The sequence below is a fragment of the Nelusetta ayraudi genome, unplaced genomic scaffold (assembly GCF_046127955.1).
Source record: "Nelusetta ayraudi isolate G7.1 ecotype Tasmania unplaced genomic scaffold, CSIRO-AGI_Nayr_v1 ptg000004l, whole genome shotgun sequence".
NCBI classification, from domain to species: Eukaryota; Metazoa; Chordata; class Actinopteri; order Tetraodontiformes; family Monacanthidae; genus Nelusetta; species Nelusetta ayraudi.
The window spans coordinates 17,738,632-17,762,688 of NW_027466054.1; the positions used below are offsets into that span (position 1 = coordinate 17,738,632).

Below are 24,057 nucleotides of genomic sequence, written 5' to 3' on the forward strand. Positions count from 1 at the left end.
GTGCATCATGCATACTTGTAATGTTGTAATAATAATAATAATAATAATGATAATAACGACCGCAACCGTGCGGCGAGCTTCCGCGTCCTGCCTGGAACTAGTTCCCTACTAGTCGGACTCACCTGCCTGGCAGCTCGCCTACTGGGATGCATCACGTGACTCGCCTGCACCTATCAGTCACGGCTGCAAATATTTGAGTTTCTGTTTGTCCGCCGGTTGTGCCGGTGTTTCCGCTCGCTGCAAATGCAGTTGCGTCTAGTGATGGGAATTCCGTCTCTCTTTTTTTAGAGAACCGGTTCTTTTGGCTCTATCAGCTCGCTAAAAAGAGCTGGCTCTTTTGGCTCCCAAGCGATTCCTTAGATTTAGTTTTTATGAATGAATGAATTAGTAATGCTCATGAAACAAACAAAAAATAAACGTGTATTTTCTATACATTTATATATATAGAACACAGTGGTGTGAAAATAACTATAAAATAAAACAAACACCCACCCCAAAACCACTATGTACAAGTGAAAGAACACATCAATGAAACATCACAACAAGATAAAAGCCAAAAATTGTAAAACAATAAAAAGAAAAAGAAAAAAAATATTCTCTTTGTTTTGGGACCTTATTTTTTTTTTTACCTTTTTTATTTTTATTTTTTTTTTTTAGAAAAATCCTAATATTTTCTATTCAACAGCACATTTACAGGCCTGATGCACGCCACTTAACCGTTGTACTGGACCCTGAAGATTTACTACAAACTATCAGAGATGTTTCATTTGACCTGATTTATTTTTATTGACTTACTTGACTTTTTGGCCGCCTGTGATGTGGGCGACATGTAGGCGTGTGTGACATGAGCATTTTGTGCAGATGGAGGGAGGGGGGAGGATAAAAGCAGTGTGGTGCTTGGGGGCGTTGAGAGCAGACCAGGATCGGGAAGATGAGGAGGACTCTGCTTTGGCTGCTGGCCTCTCTGGCCTTCGCCTCTTTCACCTCTGTCACGGATGGAGCTCAGCTGTAAGTAGACACCACCAGCAGTTCCTTCTAGACCAGGAGTGTCAAACTCATTTTGGTTCGCAGGCCACATAGAGGATTATCTATTCCCAACCCTAACCCTAACCAGTGAAATCATGGTATGGTAATATTAACGTAAAAAAAGCCAAACCATCAACTTCCAATTTTTTTGTTTTACTTCGTTTGTGTCCTTTGAGCACTCTGCATCAACTTTGTCTGTTTGACAGAGACGTTTTGGGGCAATGAAGGTAGCCAGTAGGGGACATTCTGGGGTAATGAGGGTAGCCAATAGGAGACGTGAGTGGCTGTGCTTGTGCCGACTTGCTCAGCCCCAATATTTAGTTTGCTTGCAAAGCAGAAACGATGTTGGGACACCAAGTGAACACATTTAGAACAGCAGTTTCTTTCATTGAAAATTTGCAGTTTTTATACTTTGCAAAATTATCTCACGGGCCGGCAAAAAAACAGTTTGCGGGCGTGATCCGGCCCGCTGGCTGTATGTTTGACACCCCTGTTCTGGACAATGTCCAGAGTAAGTCAAACTATCAGGGGAGAATGATGGAGCAATTAAAAAGTTTGTTGGTTAAAAGTGTTCAAAAACACTCAACAAAATCTACACATCCACCTCTGACGAACCGCATTGTCAATTTTCTACATGACAGAATGTTTTGTGCTCATGGCTCGACCCAGTGCCAGTCTGGTGTTTTTAGACTGAATCACAGGTTGCTGCTCCAGTTTCTTGTTCAAAGTTCACACACAGCAAACAAATGGCAGTCATATGATGAAATGCTGCATTGATCCAGTGCTGGATGCAGATCAAGACAATCACGAGATTACTCATTGTTAGTTGAGCTCACAGCCTCCACTTGAGCAAAGTTTTTTTTGTTTTTTTAAGTTTAGTTTTGTGAGCCAATTCCGTGTGACAATCACTGGCCCTTTAAATAAATGTCCTGAGAATGAAACAAAAACAAATATTCATGTTACAACAAACATCTTTTCCCCCTTTACAGATTAAAAAAAAAATTGTTAAACTGTGGCCTTGACATTGCGTGTGGTTTGGGAACCTTATGGATCTCTGCAGGGAGGTGATGTCGGCCCCAAACCTCATGCGTATTGGAACCCCAGAGAACATCTTTGTGGAGTTGCAGGACTACACAGGAGGAGGAGACGTCCAAGTCGTCATCCGGGTGAAGAGCCATCCGATCCCGACCAGGGAGTTTGCCAGTGCAACGGTGACCCTCAACAGCAGCAATCACTTCCAGGCGATGGGATCAGTGACGGTAAATCATGGACTGTTTCACCAAAGACACCCAGCACTCAATCATCGGGGTGAAAGTAGCTCTGCTTAGCCATGTCATCATGCTGTCTTTTCTAATTGACTCCTGAGTCCTTTAAATGGCCCCTTTATGTATGTGTGTGTGTGTGTGTGTGTGTATGTGTGTACTAAATGGTAATAATAATAATAATAATGGATTGGATTTATATTGCGCTTTTCAAGGACCCAAAGCGCTTTGCATTGAACCATTGAAGCATTCATTCACACCACATTCACACTGGTGGAGGTAGCTGCCCTGGGGCAGACTGATAGAAACTTGGCAGCCAATCCGTGCCAAACAGCCCCTCCGACCACCACCCAACATTCACTCACATCTGCATGAGGCAAAACACTTTGCCTTTGTGTTTTAGTGTTTCACTAAAACACTTTGTGAATACCGGTCCAGATTTATTTGTTTTGTTTTTGTTTTTCTTGGTCTGTCTGCTCATGGGGTTCAGGTTCCTCCGACAGACTTCAACAGGGATCCAAGTGTCAGGCAGTACGTGTACCTGCAGGCTCAATTCCCAGGCATGGTGGTGGAGAAGGTGTTGATGGTGTCCTTTCAGGCCGGCTACATCTTCATCCAGACCGACAAGACCCTCTACACCCCCGAAAGCACAGGTGAATCTGACAACCGTCTCTGCTTCCTCTGCTCAATTGACAATGTAGAAAACGTGATCTGGAAAACTTCAGTAATGTGTTGTTGAGAACTTTCAGTTAAGGTTTTGTCAGCACCGTCTTTTCACAGTTCTTTACAGGGTTTTTGGTTTGACGCCCAGCATGAAGCCCGTGGAGGACTTTGGTGGCACTGGTACTTCTGTTACAATCGAAATTGAGGTAGCTGAGTGGTAAACATTTAATTGCCACTAGTAACATTGGAATGAACTGCCACAATCTCATCTGCTGCATGTTTTAACGTTTAGACGCCAGACGGCCTCATTTTGCCTCATGAAACAATTACTCTGGATTCAGGGCTAAAGTCTGGACACTATAACCTTGCTGAACTTGTGAGGTGAGCTATTTTCATTTTTTTTTTTTTTTTTTTTCTAAAATCAGATTTAAGTGATTATTAAAATAAAAATGTGCCTGTCTTTATTTATTTGCTACTTTTTTCTAATCAAACTATTATTATATTGAATTTATGAAGTACGTGTCCCTGTTGCTGTGTGCAGTGTTGGTGTGTGGAAGATTTTGGCAAAGTTTTCCAAGAACCCACAGCAGACCTTTTCCGCAGTGTTCGAGGTCAAAGAATACGGTAACTTACTCACTAGTTGCCACTATTTGAACGACCATTACCTTCTGGTTGACAAACCATCAGAGAAATCCCCTTTGACTTTTCAGTCTTGCCAAGTTTTGAGGTGAAAATTACACCTCGGAGACCCTTCTTCTATGTGGACGATGAAGAGTTCACCGTCAACATCAAAGCTACGTAAGCTATGTTGTGATTTTGATGACCTCAGCAGTCACAAGTATGTGCCGTTGTCTTGGGTGTGTGAAGAACGAGTACTACATTAATCATCTAATCACGTTACAGCAGAGGAAAAGACAGAAAATGAGACCTTTAGAAATTACGAATAGCGGTATACTCCTGTATTAAAAAAAAAACCCACAGTTGAACTTAATTGAAAATGCCCAAATGTATACTACTACAACTAGTACTACTTTACTACTACTACAACTACTAATGATGACAACAACAACAACAACAATAATAATAATTGCAACAAAATTGGTCTGGCGAAATACACCATTCTTTCGCAAGGAAAAGAAAAGCCGAAAAGCACGTGGGATAATTGGTAATTTGGTGTTCAAATGTCTAAATATTAATAATTTACTTTTGAATTTATTTTGTGCATTATGAAATTGGTATCTTTTCATAGGTACCTGTTTGGGGAGCCAGTGGCTGGGATGGCCTATGTGGTATTTGGGGTTATGTCACAAATTGATGAGGAAACAGACAGCACAAACTATCAGAAAACAAGCCTTCCAAGTTCCCTCCAGAAAGTGGCGGTGAGCAAATTCACCATATTCTCATAGAAAGAATGTTTGCCAAGTAAATAGCAACTTGCGACTCCTCCCTCTTACTGATTTAATGGTGCATTTAATGTCATTGTAGCTCACCAATGGCCAAGCAGAGGTGACAATGACAAGAGCGCACCTCACACACATATTCCCTAATACCGTGGAACTGGCACAGCAGAGACGCGCCATATTTGTAGATGTTAGTGTGCTCACAGAAAGCGGTGAGAGGGAAGCATCTGTTATATCTGTTACGTCTGAGGTTTTTTTGGGAGGGGGTTGACTGACATGTTTTTGTTTTTGCCTCTTTCCACTCCAAAGGCAGCGAAATGGTGGGGTCTGAATTGAAGAATATCCCAATTGTCACGTCACCGTATACCATCAGCTTCAAAAACACACCCCCATATTACAAATCTGGAATCACTTTTGATGTAACGGTAAGTGGGAGCAGTGGCTGGAGAATTGTATTATTTTCACTCTTCAATAAAATCTCCCTTTTCAACAAAAAATAGGAAAATCTGCCAGACATAAATGTGGATGCTTCATGCAGATAGAATTGTTTGCAGTGAAGGAATTAGTTTAGTCTTACAAAACAGGTTTAGCACAAATGTACTAAAAAAAAAAAAGTGCTGTTTTTTTCTCTGATGACAGGTTAAAGTTATCAACCCTGATAAAACTCCTACAAAAAATGTAGTTGTGGTGGTTGATGTGCCATCTGAAAGTGACATTCAGACTAAGTTGGGAACAACTGATACCAACGGCTTGGCAAGAGTTACCCTCAACATTATTCAAACGACGGCAGATTTGACTATCAGGGTATGTCCTATCATGTGCACTCAGAGAGTGTGTGAAAGTTTTACACAAATTAGATTGTCTCATGCTTTTGCTTCAGCAAATTCGCCCTATTAAGTCACTCTGTGCTTTGAATTGCAGGCAAGGACAAATGTTCAGACACTTCCAGAACACAGACAAGCATCAGCAAACATGGTAGCTAGAGCTCATAGGCTTCAAAGCGACAAGTACATCCATATTGGTGAGAGGGAGTGAAGAAACTATTTCCATTACTCAGTGGGGTGGTAATTATCTATTCTAGATTGTGATCCATCTTTGCCGCCACTACTGTGTTGAATGTCATTCCAGGTATTGACAGTGCTCGAGTAGCAGTTGGGGATGACATGAAAGTCACCGTGAACCGAAACACAGATCTTCAGAGTGACATCACTTTTTTGGTAAGAGATGCTTTTGCAAGCAATTTGTGGAGTGACTAAGCCTCCAGAGTCACGCTGTCTAACTGTGCACAGATATCGAGCAGGGGACAACTGGTCGGCCACCATCATTCCAGTGAAAGAGGGCAAGTCATTTCGGAACGGATCCCGATCACCGATAAGATGTTGCCATCATTCCGCATCGTGGCCTACTACCACACCAGCAACAGTGAAGTGGTTTCGGATTCTGTTTGGGTGGACGTGGATGACACCTGCATGGGCTCGGTGAGACACGCAACAATGACACACCAAAGCCTGACGAGTTGCAAGCCAAGGCCAAGGCAGTTCCTGAATACTCCTTGAGTGTCCTCCTTGTACCCAAGCGTTGATGAATGCAAGGGTTGTTCCAAAAAAGAAATCTTATGCAAAAAAGGAAGGTGCCCTCACATTAAGCAATTAGGGTACCACGCCGAAGCACCTTTGAACCCCAAATTCTGGATTATTTGACTAGTATGAGTGCTCTGTTGAGGCGACACGGTGGCGCTGCCGCCTCACAGCAAGTAGGTCGTGGGTTCGATTCCGGGGCCCGGGCCTGGAACCTTTCTGTGTGGAGTTTGCATGTTCTCCCTGTGTCTGCGTGGGTTCTCTCTGGGTTCTTCCTTCAGTATCCTTAACCGGGAAACTGGGATACCCTTCCCCGCCACTTCCACCAAATCTTTCGAGGGAACCCCGAAGTGTCCAGGAGGCATCCTAACCAGATGCCTGAGCCACCTCAACTGGTTCATCTCAATTTAGAGAAGCAGCGGCTCTACTCCGAACTCCTCCTGGATGACCCAGCTTCTCACCCTGTCTCGCAGGGAGAGCCTGGCCACCCTGTGAAGGAAACTCATTTTCACTGCTTGTATCCACAACATTACTCTTTCATTAATGACCCAATTGGTTCAGTGCCCGCATCATCACCAATCTGTCAATAATTCTATTCCACCCCCCACTTGTGAAGAAGACCGTGAGAAACTTGAACTCTCCAGAGTGGGCTAGGACACAGGAGGCTACTCTGTTTCTAAAAGCCACAGGCAGATTTCATGCAACCTGACAACACAAGCTACCTGAAATGTGATTGGATAAGAGCTCTCCCACACCTACAACAATGGAATCATTACAACCAAATTGATATAATATGTTAGACGGGTAGGGGCCCAGTGAGTGCACCCTAAATGAAATTGGATCAACTCAATGTGACAACCCCTGCTGCGAACAGCCAAAATAATTTATTTGGAGGTAATATTAAAATTCTTTCTAAGTAAGTATATGGAAGAACATGGATAATTTAATTTGTTAGATGGATAGGCCAGTAAAAGCGGAAGCAGATATGTATACGGGTCAAATTATGAGGAGTTTAAAGGGATGGGAACTTCATAAAAGTTTATACTTCTTCCCGTTCCCTTTTCGAACTGTATAAATGTTTTTTTGTATGTTATTTCTTTTTATTCTGATTTTTGTTATTCTGATTAGTTATTTTGATTTTTGTTATTCTTATTTTTTGTATGCTTGTTTGAAGTAAACAAACAAATCAAATCAAAAACAATGTCCTCCAGAAAGTTAAACACCATAGGGGGTCACCATGGGGCAGTGCCCCATTCTTGCACCAATACAAATCCTCAAGCGATTGCTGCCTTGAAGTATAAAATCCGTCTAATCTTAGTCTGAACATTGGCATGAGGGGGTTCGTTCAATAATCAGTCAGTCTTCAGGAAGCTTTTGATCAGCTGCCTGAAATTCAAGATTTCCAGACTTATGTCATGTGTATTTGTGGCCGTCCTTCGCAAATATAGCACACAAGAAAACTAATGCCCATTTGAATGCCTCTTCCTTTTACCTAGCTGAAGCTGGAACCCTTATCTGAACATCAACAATATCAGCCTGGCAGAAGGTTTGGACTGAAGGTTACCGGAGACCCAGGAGCCACGGTGGGACTGGTTGCAGTTGACAAGGGTGTCTACGTGCTCAACAACAAATACCGTCTCACACAGAAAGTGGTACAAAAATTCTTGTCAAAGATAAATTTAAAAATAGAAATAAATTCAAAGACACATCCTGGTTGGATGGTATTATCACAAGCAAACAACCAGCCTGGGTGTATCTCATGGATGTTCCTTGTTCCTGTGTGATCCAGGTGTGGGGCATTGTGGAACAATTTGACACGGGTTGCACCACTGGTGGAGGGAAGGATGCTATGCACGTGTTCTATGATGCTGGGCTGGCGTTCCAGTCCAGCAATGCAACACTGGGGACCCCCTACAGACAACGTGAGAACAATTTTTATTTTCCTTCCACACATATAGCGGTATTTTGGGTCAGTAATGTAGTCGGAGCTGGCTGCAATAGCAACAGGTAATGTGGTAAAGTCTGTTGTTTTAATGGGAAACATCCATCTCTCCATCCACAATGGTCTGAGTGCTGTCTCCTGGATTGACATTTTCTGATTGTAGTTTTCCAATGTTGTTTTCCACACAAAAATAAAAAAAGGAAGAAAGAAAATAAAAAAAAAAAACATCTGCTGCCACCAACTACATCCAAGTTTTGGTCTGAATAAGTGGGTGTCTGTGTTGTGTCTGCAGAGCTGAAATGTTCCTCCCCGCAAAGAAGAAAACGCGCAATAACCATCATGGACGTGGTCACCACCGCTGGTATAAAGACAAAAACAAACAAACAAAAATAACAAAATACAACTACCTGACCAAAATGTTCCTTTTTACGTACCCTTATTATCCATATTATTTTTGTTGCATTTTAATAGTGATGTATTGATGATTGTATTGATGTATTAATAATGATCTACTAAAAGTAGAGCACACGTAAACTAAAAGTAGTGTACAGGTTTTAAAAAAAAAATGTCCCTCTATCTCCCCAATCCGCTGTCTTTACAGCAAGCAATTACACGGACCCTTTGCTGCGGGAATGTTGTACAGACGGCATGAAGCCCACACTTCTTTCATACACCTGTGAGGTGCGCAGTGAGTATGTTGTGGATGGTGAAGCCTGTGCCGAGGCCTTCCTGCGCTGCTGCAAGACAATGGAAAACAAGCGAGAGGAGAGAAGGGAGGACAACCTCATACTAGCGCGCAGTAAGAAGCACTGACAGAAACAAGTGAAAGATTCTCAGAGATGCCAAGATCATTTTCATAAAAAAAAAAAGGCTGTATTCCATTTTTATTTTATTTTATTTTTAATGAAAATCAGCATATTTGGCTTTCAATAGCAATAGACAAAGACCTTTACATAAAGACGTTAATGTATTTGTCAGCTAATTTTCATTAACCTCCAGTGTGTGCTCAAATACCTCCAGTCCAATCTATTTTTTTTTTATTCTGGCCAAAGGTGAAGAGGAAGATGGCAGTTATGATGATGACATAACATCTCGCAGCAAATTCCCTGAAAGTTGGCTTTGGAAGGAGATCACAATACCTTCTGGCTGCCCACAGGAAAACCCAAACTGGTAAAAACAAAACAAAAAAACAACAAAAAACAAAGAGAGAACACAAACTGACACAACACACACAGAAAAAAAAATCTAAGATGGAGGAACGACAAGCATGTAAAGTACTATTCAGGTAACAAGCACATTTGATCGTATACCCACGATTGTGTCATTCCGCCAAATTCTTTGTTTTTCTTCCTAAGCACTGAAGTGCATTGAATCAAAGCAGCAGTGACCAGTGTGTCCATCACACCATCAGTTAGCACTCAAACCACAAAGGGAGGGGAAAGGGTCAATGTGACTGAGGGTGTAAACAAAGTCTGTCACTTTCCTTTCTTTGACCTAGTAAAAATTCACTACCGTTGAATAATGTATATTTGCAAGACTCCATCACGACTTGGCAGTTCACTGGGATCAGCCTGTCAAGGACTCACGGTAAGAATTCAATGGTTACAGTCTTATCTAACTGTAAATTTTCACACTGAACCCACAGGTCAATCACACATTGGCTCAATGCCATCCTTCATCTTTCCCCCAAGAGTTAGATTTGCAGTCTGATGAAATGGGATGCCTCCTTTTTTGTTTTATTTTATTATGTTTTGTTTTTTGTTTTGTTTTGTTTACATAAGCAGATTGTACCTGTTTTCTCTAAAGATCCTACGTACCACATACTCAACTGTCATGTGTTTTTGTCATGCTCAAACCATTAATTAAAACTTGGCATTAATGTAATTTACCACAATTTAGCTACTGATAGTGTAGTGCAGTGTACGATTATATGGTTTTGTTTTTTCTATGTGCTTTCATAAGGAGAAGAAGCATAATCCTTTGGAACAACATGAAACAAAATAGACCCGCTGCTATTGTTTATTTTTGGAATCGATCAACTGATCAATCATAAGGTCAATTAATTTGGAGGCCAACCATTTTTCTTTGATTTGATTAAACTGTTGTTTGAACAGGCAGTAAATAATTCTAAAGTTGTCAAGAAGACATGTTTAAAAATGACAAACAGCCTTTTTGTGTAGAACCGGCAGAAGCAACAACCCAAAAAAATATCAACCCGGATGAATTGTGTCCCACAATAAGCATCAATGTGAAACACAACAGCGAAATGTAGCGAAAAAATAAGGAAACAAAGCTTCAAGATTAAGGAATATCATTTTGAGCCGATGACTTATCTGAGAGACAGGGCAATCTGCACCACAATGTAACTATTGAGAGGGGCAAAGGGTAAAATTGGAAATAGTGAAATAGTTTTGTGTCCCTCCCTTATTTCAGGTATCTGCATCAGTGAGCCGTTAGAGGTGATTGTTCGCAAGGAGTTCTTCATCGATCTCAGACTGCCCTACGCTGCTGTCAGAGGAGAGCAGATTGAAGTGAGGGCCATCCTCCACAACCTGGGGGCTGACACTATTAACGTAAGTCAGGCTGACTCCTCGGGTCCAGGCTGGCTAACAGCACCCGGCACTGACAGAGAAGGAGCTGAATCGTTTCTCAGCTCCTTGACACGTACTTCCGTCATAATCAACATCAAATTAGTGACATTGAACTCTGTCTCAACAATAAGGTACGTGTGGATCTGCTCGCGGAATCAAACATTTGCAGCTTTGCCACCAAGCGTGGAAAGTATCGACAGGAATTAAAAGTCAGTGGCCAAACCACACGAGCTGTGCCCTTCATCATCATTCCGATGAAGCATGGAGAATTTCCCATAGAGGTCCAAGCTGTCGTGCCAAAAGATTCTTCACTAAGTGATGGAGTTAAGAAGATGCTGAGGGTGGTGGTAAGAAAAGAAAAAATTCTCACTTTGACACAGTAAAAACGTTCTCACTTTGCGGGGGTATGTACAACTGTTTGAGTCGTTGAATTTGATAATATTTTACACAAAGTCAAGAAATATAATGTTCAAAAATATAGCATTGCCGAGTTAAATTCGTGAGGTCATTGATTGTGTGAAAAAAACAGGTGTTAAACATGTGGCCCTTATTTAAGGATCAAGGTAACTGACTTTGCATATGCTGGCTGTGCATTTGTCCTTGAAAAACAGAGAAAATGGGTAGTTCAAGACACTGTTCTGAAGAAGAGCGTTCTTTGATTATGAAATTAATAAAAGAGGGGAAAACCTATAAAGAAGTGTAGAAAATCATAGGCTGTTAAGCTAAAATGATATCAAACACTTTAAAATGGCAGCCAAAACCAGAAAGACGAGGAAGAAAAAGAAAAACGACTGTTCGAATGGATCGGAGAATAACCAAAATGGCAAAGGCTCAGCCAATGATCAGCCCCACGAGGATCAAAGAAGATCTAAGATTGCCTGTGAGTACTGTGACAATCAGACGACGTCTATGTGAAGCCAAGCTACCAGCAAGAAGCCCCCGCAAAGTCCCATTGTTAAAAAAAAGACATGTGCTGAAGCGGTTACAATTCGCCAAAGAACGAATTGACTGGCCCAAAAAGAAATGGCGTAATATTTTGTGAACTGATGAGGTAAGATTGTTCTTTTTGGATCCAAGGGCCACAGACTGTTTGTCAGACGTCCTGCAAATTCAAGCCACATTACACAGTGAAGACAGTGAAGCATGGTGGTGCAAGCATCATGGTATGGGGATGTTTCTCATACTATGGTGTTGGTCCTATTCATTGCATACCAGGGATCATGGATCAGTTTGTCAGAGTGTATCAGAATACTGCAAGAAGTCATGTTGCCGTATGCTGAAGAGGAAATGCCCTTGAAATGGGTGTTTCAACAAGACAACGACCCCAAACACACCAGCAAGCAAGCAAAATCCTGGTTCCAGACAAAGAGAATTGAAGTAATGAAGTGGCCAGCACAATCCCCAGACCTTAATCCCATCGAAAAAACTTGTGGGCTGACATAAAAAATGCTGTTCATGAGGCAAAACCAAGAAATGCAGAAGAATTGTGGAACGTGGTTGTTGTGGAAAAGAGCAAAGCTACCGAGGCAGAAATGCTGAGTGAATAAGTAATTTAATGAACAGAAAATAAAAGATCGGAGCTTCGAGGCACAAGCACAGTACAACCAACAGAACAGACGCAACAAGTGCAACCGCTCAAATGAATGCAAGTGCAAAGAGACAAGGAAGATGGAGGTCCTTTATCCCTTGGACTGGGAAGGACGAGGATAAGTAAAGGGGAGGGGAGGATGAGAGGAGACAAAACAACAAATACCTCACCCTGGCGGGCCACGAGGAGAATGTCTCGAGAAGGTTATACAGTGAAACTAACAGATTACACGGGAAGCCAAGAATACTTATTTTCTATTAAATTACATTACTGGGCTGCAATACCTGTTGACCGGTGCCAGAAGTTGGTTAACTCCATGTACCACAGATGTGAAGCAGTCATCAGAAAAAGTGGTTGTGCAACTAAATATTAGTTTGTTATTCTCAGGAAAGTTGAATCTTCAAGCATTTCTTAGTTTATACAGTACTTCTTTCAGTTTGTAAAGAAACATGTCAACACTGCTATTTTATGAACATTATATTTCTTGACTTTCTGTAAAATATTATCAAATTCAACGACTTTTTCCAATTTTCTTGCTTTGAAATAGGATGTGCGGTGTCCTCAATGCATTTGTGTGATTTATTTAATTTATTTGAGGAATTTTGAAGTTTACTCACCTTTTTAAACCTTTTTAAACATGCTGCTATTATTATGAACACAACTGTGTATATATACATATATATATATATATATATATACATATATATAAACATATACATATATATATACACACACACATATATATGGACAAGGTATCCAGGTTTGGATGCACAGGCCACCGTAGCTCACTGGCAAGCTCAGGAGGAGAGTGATCTAAAATTTAAAATGTACCACTTGATGTCGCTGTGTCTTCTTCAACATCTCCAAATATTAAATACTTAACCTTTAAGTTAGTAGATGGGGAAATAAAAAAGAATTAAAAAAAAAACAAACATGGAAATTGTGCCATATGCTTTCCAGCCTGCGGGAATACCAGTCAAAAAAGTCATTACCGTCGTTTTAGACCCAGCTACCAAAGGCGTCGGTAAGTCTACCTGCCCAACTAGAGCACACTTCCAAGACAGAGTCAATCAATTATGTGCTAGTATGTACCCACACTATTTTTCCCCTTGTAGGTGGCAAACAAACCGAGATTCTCAACAGTGAGATTAAATCAGGAATGGCTCCAGGCACAACTACAGCGACGGAGATCTCAGTGACAGGTGAGAAATCACGTTACATTTGCAAACATAAAAAAGCTCTGGATTTCCCACATTGTTTCGGTGCCATAAAACCTACATAGTCCCCTTCTGCATCTTCTTTTAAAAGTCATCTATTCTTGGTGTCGGCAATTACATAGTTTGGAGTAAGTTCATTTGCCCAAACAAGCACAATCTGCACAGTAGAAATGGGTTTAACCACTGACCTCCCAAAAAATTGAAAGTATGTATTGTAGTGTTCACAGTCCTTTTCAGGCCGTCTTTTACAGGTGTGCAAAAGTGTTGTAGCGACTAGGGATGCAACACTATTTGGTATTTTACCGAATCATTCAATACACCCTGTTTGGTTCTATACACAATGGCAAACAACCTTATTTCAGTATGTTTCGGTCAGTCACAAAACTTTATCAAAATTTTGTACAGCAGCGCATGTTGTGAAAGTAGATCCACTCAGAAGCAGAGACTAGTGGTCAGTGGCTTTTTGATGAGCCATGGGGGAAATGGTAACCAATGATTTGACACGTTCCAGCTCGCCCTGCAAAGGTGGTTGTGAACAGCCATAATTATCAGAATTTTCAAAATGTCTCCCACCCTAAAAAGATTACATATGTTTTAACGCTGATTGCAAAAGGCATTTCAAAATACAACCATTTAGGTTTAGCTGTTACACCATTGCTATTGTGTGGGCGGACGTGACGTCACGGCCTTGGTGGCTGAACTTGTCAACCCAGCAATCTTTACTGGAAATAATAAAGATTGATTAAAAATGGCGGGAAATAGGGGCTAAGACAAAAACGTAAAATGGAGGTATGTCAAACTCATTTTATTACTGAAAGATACAACGACACCCGTTAACTTCCATTATTTGCCAATGTCAAGACCATCCATTCTTGGCAAACAATGGAAGTTAACGAGTGTCGTCATGTCTTTGAAGTTATAAAATGAGTTTGACATACCTATTCCTATTTCTTGCCATTTCTAATCAATATTCAGTTATTTTCAGTTAAGATCGATGGGTTGACAAGTTCAGCCACCTGTGCCGTGACGTCATGTACGCCCACACAGTGTTGCCATCAGTGTTAAAACATATGAAATCTTTTTGGGGGGACCTCTTTAAAAATATGATAACTATGTTTTGTGTTTCATGGCCACTTCAATAGGCTAATGTCACTTCCAAGTGCATGGAACAACAAAAAACAGAATACATTCACGTAATGCATTTACCACATCAACCTAAGCCACTCTCTTTGGGCAAACAAAGTCAAATATAGCAGCCTAAGATACTAACTAAAGCCCAACCATCATCCTAAAACTTGCTAATCTTTCTCCTCCCTTTTTGTGGAAAAACCACAACCATACCATTGCATCCCATTTACGGACCTTATATCTTGTGGACAAAGGGGAAGATATGATCCATCTTCCCCTTTATTTGCGTCCTCTGCCACATTTGCGATCTTTGCCGTCTTCAAAGTCCCGTGTCCCAGCTCGCCAGATAAAACTATTTCAGAATCTGTTTAATTTTAATTTAACTCATGCTTCTGTCGGTTAATTGCTGAACAGTTTGAGTGGAATTCAAATGCAAAAATTAAGAGTTTGCAAGAGGCGTCACTGGACATACGTGGCGTGGTGAGCCGGAGCATCTGACCTATCTAGTCTAGTCCAGCCTTGGATAACGGTCATATGTCATCATCTGTAGCCTAACAAGTCAAGAAACAGCCTTAAAAGGATTATTTGTTGATGTGCATTTGCGTGCGTGTGCATGTCTGCAGGGAGGGAAATGATTGGAGGAATGGTGGAAAGCGCCCTCAGTGGGAGGTCTATGAAAGACTTGATCTTCAAACCCCATGGCTGTGGAGAGCAGAACATCATGCGCATGACCCTGCCTGTGATCGCCGCCACATATTTGGATAAAACCAACCAATGGGAAGCTGTTGGCTTTGATAAACGTAACGAAGCCATCGGACACATGAGGACTGGTAAGTTGACAGGTTAAAAAAAAAAGGGACAGATTTCTCTTCAGCCAGTCCAAGTGTGACACAACAGACAGAAGATGTTTAATGTACCGCACCCCCACTAGCACTACTACCACATTTGTCGAGTGTTTTGATCCCGCAACTCCAAACCTGGAGTGTTCAGCTTGCTAAACAAGAAGCTTCCAGAAGTAAATACCTTTCATCCTGGTTTCACAAAAATGTGAAACCAGGACTACTACTGGTACTACCATGAAATGCTAAACACATGGCATGCAGATTTGAGCAAAACTTGTCGACCCCATATTAATAAAAGTAGGATGTGCACTCATGAAATCTTAAACTACTGCTGCTACTACTACTACTACTACTACTACTACTACTACTATGCTACCATTGTACTTCTGTCTCTGTGGTGTTTGTTTGAGGAACAGGAACTTTGAAGGTTCTCAGTCGTCCAGGTCATTATAGTGTATAAATGTTAAGCTGGGTCAATCCCTCTCTATTCTAAAAAGATAATGTGTCCTAAATGCTAACTTTGTCAACAACATTTACAAATTGTATATAGAATAGGTTGAATTTACAGTCCAATGATGCACAATATTTTTTCCCCTTCTAGGCTTACAAACTGAGCTAAAGTACCGTAAAAGTGATGGATCTTTTGCAATGTACCCTGAATCCACACCTAATACCTGGTGAGCTCTCCAAACACCAATGAATTGCAAATTTTCTGACCTGGCCATGATGAGTGTTTTCAATGTGAAAAAAGTAACTCTCCTTCTCCTTCCCTTTCCTGATAGGCTGACGGCTTACGTCACCAAGGTTTTTGCTATGGCCAGCAATTATATCTCCATCCCATCAGAAGTGCTGTGTGGTGCCATTAGGTTTCTGATCCTCAGTGCACAGCAGCCCAACGGCAGGTTCATTGAAGTTGGATATGCAATGAGTGGCACAGTGACAGTGCGTGCACGCAATCTTTATCTGTTCTTTTTTTCTTTGTAACCAGCATGGCAAGATAAGACTGCAATAACATGTTAAACTCTGACACACATCAAAACATTATTGTGTGTGTGATGTGTGATGTAGGGTTATCCGGACGCAGACGTCGCCATGACAGCCTTCTGCCTCATTGCCATACAGGAGTCGAGCTCACGGTGTGCTGTCAGTGTTCAAGTGAGTATCATTTAGAGTCAATGAGGTAGGAGGTGTTCACATCCTTCACATAAAATGCAACCCATTTAAAAAAAAAAAAACAACTCTTACAACCAAAATCTCTTAATGTTACTGTTACTTGTACTTTGCAAATAGTCTTAAAACTAAAGTTGCTTGAGGTCACAGTACACTCACAGAGCGGGGGAATGCGGAACCAGTCCAAGAGTATGCCTGAGCATGGTCATGTAAGGAAATCCAGCACGCATTGACGTCAATACGATTCCTGAAACAGAGCGTTAAGAACCATGCCCAACAACTTGCAGGGCTCACGTCTAAACACACAAACCTCATTAATTGACTATTTTGCATCGTTTGACACTAGGATTGAACATTGTAACAGTATTTTGAGCTAGAAAAAGTGTAAAAGCATCATAGGTGCCTTCCTGTTATGTTCGTTTGTGAGGAACAGCAATGATGTTCCCGGGTCAATTTGACCAGGTGCATTTTTAAGTCTCCTGAAGATGTCAGTAACAAAAAAAATCCTAACAAGCATTGTTGATATTTTATCACTAACTCCATTACTAACTATTGTATTATTTTATTGTTTTTCATTAAAAAATGCATTTTTGCACTTTTACTCATGTTTCACCACTTTATTACTTTTGAAAGACCAACATATAAAACACAATAGTTCTACAGAACAATAAAACATAACACTTACATTTTGTGTGTGTGTGTGTCTGTCTGTCTGTCTGTCTGTCTGTCTGTCCATCTACACAGCACATGAGTGACATGTTATCACACTGTGCTCTGTGCAAATGAGTTGTTTGTATTTGGCGCAGGTCATGCTTGTCTTGCCCTCGTCAGATGGCCTGCAGACCTGGCACCTCTTTCTCTTTCTTTTCACCTCAGAAGCAACCTAGAAACAAGAGGACCATGATTACTTTACTATGGTGTCTTTTTGCTGATCCCAAGACACACATAACACACACTCCCAAAAACTTATACACACACAAACTAACTTACTTACTTACCTCACACACTGGTGTACTTGGTGCAGTCCTCTTCTGGATCTCCCTCACTGTGTCTGCAGCGGCTGGGTCCTTGGCAGGTGCATTTTGTAAAGGTCTGCCTGGCAGACTAATATTGGTAGGACTCCCATGCAGATCTTTTGTATTTCCCCTCCCCTGTTGAACTGGGAGCATGGCATTGGTCCAATCTCCCATTAGTCCGACAAATTGCCCATTGGTCCAACCTCTCCGAACCCTAACCAAGAGTGTAACCCTAACCCTGATCATTTCTGACACCCTTTTACCTCCATTTTGACTGCCGGGTCAAATTGACCCGAACAGTATCTATGTAATATAAACATGCAGGGGGTGGCTGCAAATATGTGAGAAAAACCATTTTCATATTATATGTTGTTTACACTAATTAAGGCAAGCAGAAGAAGTTTCATACTGAAAAAATATTTTTAACTGTATTTCCTAGATCCTCAAACTTTAAAACGGGTCAATTTGACCCGCAACATAACAGGAGGGTTAAGTAAGCAGTCAATAGCTTTTGTCATAGTTTTTTTCCTGGGCATTCTCTTTTCTGATCTGTGCTATTAGGTTAGAACGTTAAAAAACGTTGTCACATCAAAAGGTATGAAAATAATATTTTTCTATTCCTCCTTTCTTTTCTCTTGGACCACAGAGCATGCCAGACAGCAGAAGAAAAGCTGCGTCCTACATCGAAGATCGTCTGCACAATCTCACCTCCTCGTATGCTGTTGCCATGGCCTCGTATGCGCTGGCCAATGAAAACAAGTTTGACCGGGAGGTCCTTTACAAATTTGTTTCCCGAGGTGTTGTGTCACAGTTATATGTTCCAATACACATGTTTAAGTGGTGTGTTTAATTCCTCCGTTAGGAGGCTCTTTACACAGGGAAAAAAATGTATCTGTTATGTAGATGATGGATTTTAGGAACAATTTACTGCAATGGCAGTGACCCATTATACTACCAACCAGAGAAGAGCTGAGCTGATTCACATGCACTAAAATGGACACCAGGATGGTCTGGTTTTGTAAATGAAAGGATGAAAATGGATTTAAATCTATAGACAGAGAGGTGGTATGAACACGAAGCACTTGAGCTCCAATCACCAAGACATTGGTAATTGACAGTGATTTAAAAAAGAAAATGCTCATTGCCCCATTAAAGTCTTCATTACAAAAAAATAAAAAATAAAATAGCTCAGTCCAAATGTCTTCACAGAGTTCAGTTCTGGCTATTCTATATTGAATCTATTGACGGCGTTGCGTTGAGCGTTGAGATTGTATTGACCTCAAACACTGTTGCCTCCCTCAGAGTTATCTCACTGGCCAGCAACAAACAAAATGGAGGCCACAGCATATGCACTTCTTGCTTTGGTCAAGGCGGGGGTGAGTATCTATCTATCTATCTATCTATCTATCTATCTATCTATCTATCTGCTGGCCAAAGCTATGACTCTTTGTATGTATATCAGTACTCAAATCAATCTATCATCACTAAATTGAATAATAACATAATGATAAACAGTATGCCAACATCTACTAAGATTATAAACTTTACATTTTGATGATATGCTTGTATTAGAATAATGTGCAACATAATCTGCAAGATTTTCCAATATGCTCTTTGCCTTTTGTTGATTAGCTATTTGAGGATGCGCGACCAGTGGTCAGATGGTTCAACCAGCAGTCGTGGTACAAAGGCTACGGTGCATCCCAGGTAACCGCGCCCTCTCCAGACGGGTTTTCATGTCATTGGGTGATTGGGCGACATGGTTTTGGGAAAAGATTGAAAACCTTTGTGGATATCCATCTTCAGACCACCATTATGGTGTACCAGGCTGTGGCTGAATACTGGACCCATGATAGAGAGCCAGACTACAATTTGAATGTAAACATTACGCTGCCCGAAAGGTCAGAACCTATGAAGATAAACTTCAACAAAAATAACCAGTTCAACACAAGGACATCAAAAGTAAGAAGACACACAGACTGACTGAAACAAACAGAAACAACACAGAGGTATTTATATCATCTGCTGACTTGGGTCTGCCTTCACAGGTTAACAGTATCAACCAAAATATTACAGTGTCTGCCGATGGAACAGGGGAAGCAACATTTAAGGTGAGAAGAATCATTGGTTGGTACGCACTTGGCAAAAAAGAATCATGGGACGTTCTCACAAATTTTTGTGTTTGTGTGTGTGTGTGTATATATTTATATATGTATATATATATATATATATATATATATATATATATATATATATATATATATATATACATATATATATATATATATATATACATATATATATATATATATATATATATATATGTATATATATATATATATATATATATATATATATATATTTACATATACATATATATACCAATTTCATGCAGTTTTTACAGTTTACGTTTTTTTTTTTTCTGTTTTCACTTTGGCCCTAATGCTCTTCAGTAGTTTCCACACCAGGCGTGCATCGTCAGACACCAAAGTCAGACTCTAGATTTCCAAACATTTTAAACTAGCGGAGTTAAATTTGCAGTGACTTTTGCATCCAGGTGAACGACACAAGTCTCACAAACTGTTTCAGATGCAGAGAGCCACACACACAAGGGCGAGTTTGTTGAGTGTGTGTGTTGGCTCCTTGACTGTACATGTAGATGTGCGGAGTCGCTGTGTATCGTAATGTACATATAATATTGATGTGTTGTGCCGTTGACGTGACCCTTTTATAATTTGGATAAATTTGGAGGTGCAGCGAACTTTGTTGTTGAGAGTCACATGCACTTCATTATTCTGTCATGACAGATGGTGTCCTTGTATTACGGATTGCCTAAAGAGAAGGAAAACAACTGCGATCGCTTTAACTTGTCAGTCCAGGTCTTCGAAGGTACTTGATTTAATTTTTTTTCCATCTCTGAGAACATTTTCCTGCATCTGACGTTTTCTTCACTCACTGCCTTACCTTTTTTTTCCCTTCGATCTTGCCGTCTTCGTCACTTGGTGTTTGCCTCAACAGAAAAATTGGATGAAGTCGAGAGTGTCTATAAGCTGACAATCAAAGTTTTGTGAGTATATCAGAGAGGAGGCTTTTATGCTGACAGGGTATCAAAATGTCTGTCACCACCTGTCACTCGCTGCTCCTGCAGCCAGACAACTGTCTCATCGCAGGTCCAACAAACAGAGACACACAAACACCCGCAGATACACCACAAAGACAGAGAGCACAAGCACGCAAAGACAGTTGCTCCCTCTACACGTTGTGACAATTGTGGTGCGAAATCTTCAGGGAGACATGACGAGTTGTTGACGTGTGTTGTGCCCCCGCCCTTACCCTCCTTTGCCCCACCCCTTATTGCTCAGCTACAAGAGTAAGGAACGTGACGCGACCATGTCAATCCTGGATATCGGCTTGCTAACCGGCTTCACGTATGACACCACCGACCTCGACAAGGTGAAATTAATGATGGAGAAAATATCTCGGCACATTAATGAAAAGTCAGTCGTTTAATAGACAACTTTGTTTGTGTGTGTGTGTGTGTGTGTGTGTGTGTGTGTGTGTGTGTGTGTGTGTGTGTGTGTGTGTAGTTGTCCACTGGACACGGTCGTGTTATTTCAAAATATGAGCTCAACAACTATCTGTCAGAAAGAGGCTCCCTCATCCTCTACCTGGATAAAGTAAGTGATGGCAGGCGGTGAAGCCTTGATTATTTGTTTGCCCCACGCTAATGTTGTTTTAAGATGAGCTGATTTCATATGAAAAACACGGGGAGGTATATGGGTGTGCAACTTTCACAGGCGGTAGCCAAGCAAACGACTCATCTTTGATTTATGCTCGGCAGTCCTTTGTGTCGGCGCACCACATAATTGATTTAATGTAACATCTTGCAGGTTGATTCCAGCCGCTAGCACCAGCTAAAATATGAGAAATTAAATGTGCCGCTGTCTCACCTCAGCTCTGCCCCCCTCCACAGGTCTCCCACACCCGCCCGGAAGAAATCACATTTAGGATTCGTCAGACGTTTAAGGTCGGCGTTCCGCAACCAGCTGCTGTATCGATCTATGAATACTATGACGGTGAGCCTCTGGGAAAAGTGGAAAAACGCCTTGATAAGTTTCAACTCAAGGATGAATGGACGTCTCAGTTATTGTGAGATTTTTGTGTGTCCAGGAAAAAAGGAGCATTCTCTTCTAAACTCTTAATAGCCCACCCCCCTCTATTTCACTCTTGGTCAATGCAGAAACACCGTGTATGAGGTTCTACCACCTTCAGAGGAAAGATGGAGAGTTGCTGCAGCTCTGCGTAGGAATTGTATGCACTTGCGCTGAAGGTAAATCGGGGTGGTGACAAATCTACTTTTTTGTGTTTTTGTGTCATTTACCAAGACACAAAAACACAAAAGGGAGTATTTGAGGATTTATTAGTGAAAGGGAACATCAATTCGGACACAATAGATCATCAGACAGGTACCACTGATGTGCTGTTCATCGCTTAATTTCAACGTCTGCCTTTTTCTTTCATTTTTCGCCTTTGGTTCCAGAAAACTGCAGCATGCAGAAGGCAGACAAAGTCGATAACTTTGAACGTACAGACTACCTTTGTGTGACCACTGCCATCACCAAAATAGATTTTGGTGAGCCCCAATTATTATTACAGTAAAAGATTTGAATGATTTCATTGAAGATTTGAACTGATCATTCAAAGAAGTTTGAATGATCAGTCGCCAATTTGCATTATTGAATGGATATTGTCTGTCCCCAGCGTACAAAGTGAAAGTCGAGGAATTCATTGCAAAGGAGACAATTGATGTGTATGATATGAAGATCTTGTCCGTCATCAAGGAAGGTGGGTAATTATCAACTGTATGTAAAGATGGAAGGCACTTTCTGTTTCAAAAAGGTGGCCAACATAGAAGTGCCAAAAAAAAACCATTCTATTGTTTAGCCAGCAGGGACCACCACAAATGAAAATGACTTGTTGTCAATGCAGGAACTACTGATGTGGGTCCCTTGGGGAAAAAGCGTGCATTCCTCGGCTACCCACACTGCAGGAAGGCTTTAGGTTTGCAGAGCGGCAAGACTTACCTGCTCATGGGGACATCAAAAGACATTCGGCAAGAGGTCCTGAACAATGTTCTAACGTGAGTTTGTCCACTGACGTATATGGGGGTTGTATTTGGATCCCCTAATTATTTCTGCTGGGCGGCATTCAAGCCAAACCAGGGGTCTATTTCACAAAGCAGGTTCAACGAACTCTCAGTCTAACCCTGATCTCTGAGTTGATCTACCACGTCACCACAAATGGACTTCCAATAAAGTTCTAGTGACTGATTTTTTTTCCAATTGTTTATCTTTTAATAACAAATGGCAGAAGTGTAAGCAAAAACTCGCCAGCTGAATGAATTAATGTGGAAATTAAATGCTGTGTGTGGCTGAAAGAAGGTGGAGACAGAGAGAAACTCAAGGTTCAATGAGGAAAAACCTGGTCCCGACCAGGTTAGCTTCAAAGAGTCTGTTACCGTGGTAACTGACCGAGAGCTTAAGTTACCTCCATTAGTGAAACGGGCTAGAATTAGCCCTCTTTCTCTGGTTTGAGTTACCTCCCTTGGGGTCTTAGTGTTGTGGTCAGACAACAAAGGTCGTAAAACAAAAACACCACCATCCTTCTAGTCGCTAATGGGGATTTTACAAAAGCGCCCATCAGCTACTCGACTTTAAAGCTTCTCTACCTGGTGCCAGTTACTGTTTTAGCACCTGCACGACTGCAGTCCTGAGAAGCTGAGTCGAGCTGAAAATGTGACGTCAACAGAGTGCAGGCCAACAATTGGACAGGGACTGGCGATGCAGGGGATTCATGAGAGCGACTCATTTGCGAAGAAATAAAAACCCTCAATACCTGTCATTTGAAAAATCCTGCATCTTCCGTAAAGAGGGAAATCGGCTAGCAAACCAGCGCCGTGGTCAACCAATGACTAGGCAACGAGTAGGTCTATCGGATCTCTGAGCTGATGGACACTCTCGGTTACCAGCAGTCATTAAACGGTGTCTGAAAGTGGGGAAATAACCCCCCCACCCCCACCCCAAAAGCAAATTGCCGTAAAATGAATATGGCACCGCAAACTTAGAACGTCAAGACACTGTCGCTGTGATGACTCTGCCCCCATTGTGGTGATACTCATTTATGATGGATTAGTAACATTAGTAATATTCTGCTGGTCAGCTAGGCGGTTTGTTTGAAATTTCTGACAAGAGCACATGATGTTTAAACAGGAAATTTTGCAAGACAGAGTTGTTGCACTTGTTGGAAAATTGCAGCTATAAATGAAGATTTGTATTTAAGAATTTAAATGCATATACGCATGTGTTGTGTCTTCAGGTATCGCTACATGCTGGGTCAGAACACCTGGGTGGAGTACTGGCCCACTGATTCGGAGTGTCAGACTGATGACCACGAACTAACCTGCAGTGGCATCCAAGAGATGAAGCAGCAGTACGAGCTCTTTGGATGTCTAAATAAGTAAAAGGATGCTGCTGCTTTATTGGCCTCTGTTCAAATGAACATTTTACATGGATGAAATTTGCGAGGCTCTCAGTAAAAATGTGTCTCCGAATTCATTAAAGTGTGCTCGATGCTCA

General features: G+C 41.3%; 1 protein-coding gene across 1 annotated transcript; it reads left to right on the top strand.

The window, feature by feature from the left end:
- Nucleotides 1–846: 846 nt before the first annotated feature.
- Nucleotides 847–24,057, top strand: LOC142897762 (complement C3-like). The gene is made up of 43 exons (XM_076040314.1): nucleotides 847–1,008; nucleotides 2,087–2,285; nucleotides 2,779–2,941; nucleotides 3,069–3,157; nucleotides 3,244–3,332; nucleotides 3,493–3,575; nucleotides 3,662–3,749; nucleotides 4,201–4,330; nucleotides 4,437–4,563; nucleotides 4,661–4,776; nucleotides 4,991–5,155; nucleotides 5,273–5,372; nucleotides 5,480–5,568; nucleotides 5,641–5,829; nucleotides 7,425–7,580; nucleotides 7,718–7,850; nucleotides 8,163–8,231; nucleotides 8,472–8,669; nucleotides 8,923–9,040; nucleotides 9,369–9,457; nucleotides 10,304–10,443; nucleotides 10,593–10,808; nucleotides 13,010–13,073; nucleotides 13,165–13,251; nucleotides 15,018–15,224; nucleotides 15,838–15,913; nucleotides 16,019–16,178; nucleotides 16,305–16,391; nucleotides 18,069–18,219; nucleotides 18,725–18,798; nucleotides 19,055–19,129; nucleotides 19,229–19,384; nucleotides 19,471–19,533; nucleotides 20,230–20,311; nucleotides 20,441–20,489; nucleotides 20,785–20,875; nucleotides 21,010–21,099; nucleotides 21,396–21,498; nucleotides 21,663–21,752; nucleotides 21,963–22,055; nucleotides 22,184–22,267; nucleotides 22,412–22,562; nucleotides 23,798–24,057. Exons 1-43 carry the CDS (start codon nucleotides 932–934, stop codon nucleotides 23,940–23,942), a joined length of 5,001 nt encoding a protein of 1,666 aa, XP_075896429.1. The 5' UTR covers nucleotides 847–931; the 3' UTR covers nucleotides 23,943–24,057.

Coding starts and splice junctions, on each gene's coding strand:
- LOC142897762 (XM_076040314.1), top strand. CDS start 932: ATGAGGAGGACTCTGCTTTGGCTGCTGGCCTCTCTGGCCTTCGCCTCT. Junction 5,830..7,424: donor ATGACACCTGCATGGGCTCG/GTGAGACACGCA, acceptor CCTTTTACCTAG/CTGAAGCTGGAACCCTTATC. Junction 18,799..19,054: donor TTGCTTTGGTCAAGGCGGGG/GTGAGTATCTAT, acceptor TTTGTTGATTAG/CTATTTGAGGATGCGCGACC.